At 52.9% G+C, this 4161-nt stretch overlaps 1 protein-coding gene across 1 annotated transcript; it reads left to right on the top strand.

The window, feature by feature from the left end:
* The first annotated feature begins 3556 nt into the window (after positions 1-3556).
* Positions 3557-3880, top strand: LOC136461264 (male-cone protein 1-like). The gene has a single exon (XM_066460631.1). It carries the CDS (start codon positions 3557-3559, stop codon positions 3878-3880), a length of 324 nt encoding a protein of 107 aa, XP_066316728.1.
* Positions 3881-4161: the final 281 nt, after the last annotated feature.

Consider the following 4161-nt stretch of genomic DNA (forward strand, 5'->3'; position numbering starts at 1 on the left):
CCCAAAGCAGCAGCTAGCGTTCAGCTGTTACTGATGAGCCGAGCCCGGGCAGGCAGGCAGGCAATGAGTACTAGCACTAGCACCCCACAGTCACTGAGTCACTCATGCGCCGTGCATGCTGTGCAGGGGCAGAGGCGCACAGCGGCACAGGCCACCAGCACCACCCCTTGCTTTACGAGTTTTTTTTAAGTTAACGAACGGTATTTTTCTCTCGTAACAAATCAGCCAACAGCGCTTTCAGCCATGGCTTGTCAGCCGAACGAACAACGCACTAGTGTCCGTAGCGCTAGCGCAGTGATGATGCTCTTTTCTGTGCTCGCTGCCTCACTCTCACTCACTGGACCAGATTAGTTACCAATATCTCTCTGTCTGTCTCTCCGTCTCGTCTCTCTGCCTGCGCGCCTGTGTAGTGTCTCCGTCTGCGTCTCTCTCCATCTCCAGTAACGACTGTAAAGTTGCCGGCTTTTGGCACCAAGTCCTTGCCACCGCATGATAAACAATGAGTGTCTGTTGTGTGTGTGTGCGTGCCTGTCGCGCGCGTGCCCTTGTCGAACACACACACACACACCCGCGGATGGCGCCGGTCGTCGCGCTCGCCAGTAGCCTCCCCTCCCCGGCCGGCACCCGGCAGCCGAGCAGCTCCTCGATCAGCCGTGGCTCTCAAGGAAGGCCTGGCCGGCCGCGCATGGTGGGGAGCGAGAAAAGCGCCAAAAGCCATCCGCTTTTGCACGGAACCATGGCAAAACCACAATGATTCCAGCGGTTCCGCCCCGCTGCACGCCGCGCCCGCGCGACTCGCTTTTAACTTCCCCGCCGCCGAGAGCTTTCCACCGCCGTCGCCATCGGCCGGTGACGAGCAAGGAAAAGGGGCAGTGGCTGGCTGGCGCGGCACCGTGTGCGACTGCGAACCACCCCTCCCGTCGGTCTAATCGTGTATTTGCTGCTCGCTTTTCGTTGGAAAACTGACCGTAATAGAAACGGGAGAAAGAATGCGTGACTTGGACCGGTCGGTCGTCGGTCATGTTACCGTGCATGTAAAATAAAAAGTCGCTGGCCGATGGGCCCTTTCTTCTCTTCTCTGTTACTGTGTGTGCATGTCACCTCCCTTTTACTACAAGTCATTCCGTGTGTCACTGCTGAACACGTACACGTTATTATGAGTTATCACTGGTATGATTTCAAATCTTTTGCAAGAACACACATGCTTACTGGAACGGATTACTTTGCTCTAGTACAATTTTCTTCGCACTGATGACTGGCCAGTAGTTGCTGTGAAATTATCACAGGTACCAGGCTATACCAGCGACAGTGATAATAATAATAAGTTCACTCAAAGTGGTCACGGGTGCCCCTGTTCCTGTTGATAATGCAAAGGCACAGTGTGCTAAAGCTATGTTGAGTGCAGCCGAAAGAAAGAAGAAAAAAAACAGGATGGACCAGGGCTTCTGGTACAAGCGTATATGCACGCATATGCGGATGGGCCTTTTTGTTGGGCCAGCTAAGAACCTTTCGGAATCTACTGCTTTGATTGACGACGACGAAGGAAAAAAAACAAACAAAAGACGGGAGCACCAGGAAGCTGGCGAATTTTCTGAATCCCGGCCCGCATAGCGAGCTTCTCCTCCTCCTCTTCTCTTTTTGCCCCTTTATCTTTTTCCAGGTTTTTACCAGGCCCTCTGCTCCTTTTGATTAAAAGCGTGTTTGCTCGCTGCTGCCTCTCCTTTGGGTTAAGTTAGGCTTTTGATGTAAGCTAGCTTAGGGACAGTGCAGATGTCCGCCGTCCCAGCTGAATTGACGCGTCAAGATCTGCTTTTTATCCATGCCTGCGTGCGGCAAAGCTTCATCCTTCTGGCGTTCCCAGCTTCTTCCTCTGCTCATCAGACGGGACAATTGAAGTCGACGCTGTAACTAATCGCAAGTCGTCTGGGTCACGGAACGCAGCACAAGTTCACGCCCGCCAACCATAGAGCTAGAAGAGAATCTGAAGGGAATCCAGTTGATTCTGAAACCTTTTTCATGTTGTGGCAGTGTATTACTCTTATATCCTCTCTCGCTCTTCCAGTTCTTGTAGATTTTACTTACTGTATAAACTCTGTACTCTCTGGTCGGAAATTTACGCCGGTTTCTTTGACTTTTGCCCTGCGCGCAGTACAAAATCTGGTCGGAAACAACAACAACCAGTAGTAGTATTTACGGACGGTGCTGTACAAAATCTTGGGTGTCATACGGACTACAGAGAAGTGCAGTGCAGGGAGGTGGTTTTGCGTGAAACTCCGGAGCGGTGCTGGTGCAAGCTGCAAGGGGAAGGGCCCAAAACCGCCGAAGGGGGCGGCAGCCGGGCAGAACGTACGAGCGGACATTTGGGACCACGGTTCAGTCGGCTCTGCATGCATTGTCTCTGTAATTCTGCAGACATGCAATGCTTGGTTTGTTGCTTTCCAAGTTTGAAAAAAAAAACTATGGGTGGCCCGTGGCCGGATTGCTGGAAGCTACTCCCACGTTCACCTCACGAACGTAAGCATTTGTAGCCTAATAATCCACACCTCCCCCATAATTAATCATTGATTATATCATTGTTGCCATTTTTTCTGAACGCGATTACTGGCATTGGTCATCTCGGTTAATTTATCCTAAAAATCTTAGAAATACTTATGTTTGTGGACAGATGGAGTAGAGAGTTAATGAAAGTTTGAATTTTCCCTCAAAAACAAAAGAGAGCGGGACAATCTAATGCAAGGATCGTGTAAGATGTGGAATAATAAGAATGTAGTGTAAAAACAGGAGATAGTCACGTATGGGCTGAAAATTGCTAGGTCTTGGCTGTGTTTTTTGGGGCTAGAATCACTCAGCACGGTTGGATTCGTTGGATCGTACGGGAGATATAGGGGGCAAAGGACTTCGCAGAGCAAAGTCACGAAGTCTTGCTCTGCCGGAGGCCGCAGCTCATCATAGTCAACCAAAAACTTATTAGGAGAGTAGAGCCTAGAGGGGAAGCATCCAATATTCCCAATTCCCAACCGATCACGTCCTTAGTCAACCGTATTAAACTCGTTCTATGTACGCCTACAAAGTACAGATACGTATAAATTTAAGGCTGTTACAACGGCGCCCGCCAGCCCGTCAGCCCGTGTACGAACGCACCGCGCGCGCTTGCCGCTGCTGACCACGTCCACGTACGCGTACTGCGCACATTCTTCGCCGTGTAGTAGTATCGTCTCCACAGCCCACAGGTACATATATGCGCGCGCGCATGCCGGCACGCGGACGAGCAGCGGCGGCTACTTGCTGCGGCGGTCTGGCCGTTGACCTCGAACCGATGAGCCCCTGACGGCGAGTTGGCGAGTTGCTGCGCGCGAGCACATTTGCACATGCATGCACGGCGCCGGCCACGCTGTCATCTCGTTTCCCCGCGCTATATATACGCCCTGCTTCGTCGATCGTGAGTCGTGACGCACAACACAGATCATCACAAACTGCAGGCTACGTACGCAGTAAACACACTACTGAGTACTGAGTACTGAGAGTGCGGCCTGCCAATACTACCCACGTTCCGACGATGGCCATGAGGAAGGAGAAGCTGAGCAGCGCCGCCGTGGCCGTGGCCATAATGGCGGTCGCGCTGCTGGCCGTGGCGGCCGAGGCCGGGACGTGCAACGTCGACGCTGGCGCGGTGATGCACCATTGCAAGTCCGCCTGCTCGAGCTGGTGGTGGGGCGGCGGGGCAACGCCAAGCCAAGGCTGCTGCAACGCCCTGAGATACGCCGACTTCGGTTGCGTCTGCCGCAGCTACTGGGGCACGCTCAGGAGCACGCCCTACGCCGACTGCACCATGGACATCCCTTCCAGGTGCAACATCCGGGGCGCGCCCAGCTCGTGCTAGGCTGCTGCGGCTAGCTACGGAGGCATGCACCGAGCGAGCCAGCTCACCAAGCATGCATGAATGCAAACCAGCAGCTTCAATTCGACTCCGGTCACGATCGACAAAATTTGGCTCAACTCAATCCGTACCCAAACTGATGATTGTGTTAATAATTTGGACATCCGTTATTTTTTTTTCATTCCCTCGTTAAATTGTGTGTGAGTTATCGTTTTGAGTTCTCGTTGGTCTCATCTCTGCTGCCGGCCCTGCCGGCCGGCGGACGGTCCATTGTGTTTGTGTCT

The sequence above is a fragment of the Miscanthus floridulus genome, chromosome 6 (assembly GCF_019320115.1).
Source record: "Miscanthus floridulus cultivar M001 chromosome 6, ASM1932011v1, whole genome shotgun sequence".
NCBI lineage: Eukaryota > Viridiplantae > Streptophyta > Magnoliopsida > Poales > Poaceae > Miscanthus > Miscanthus floridulus.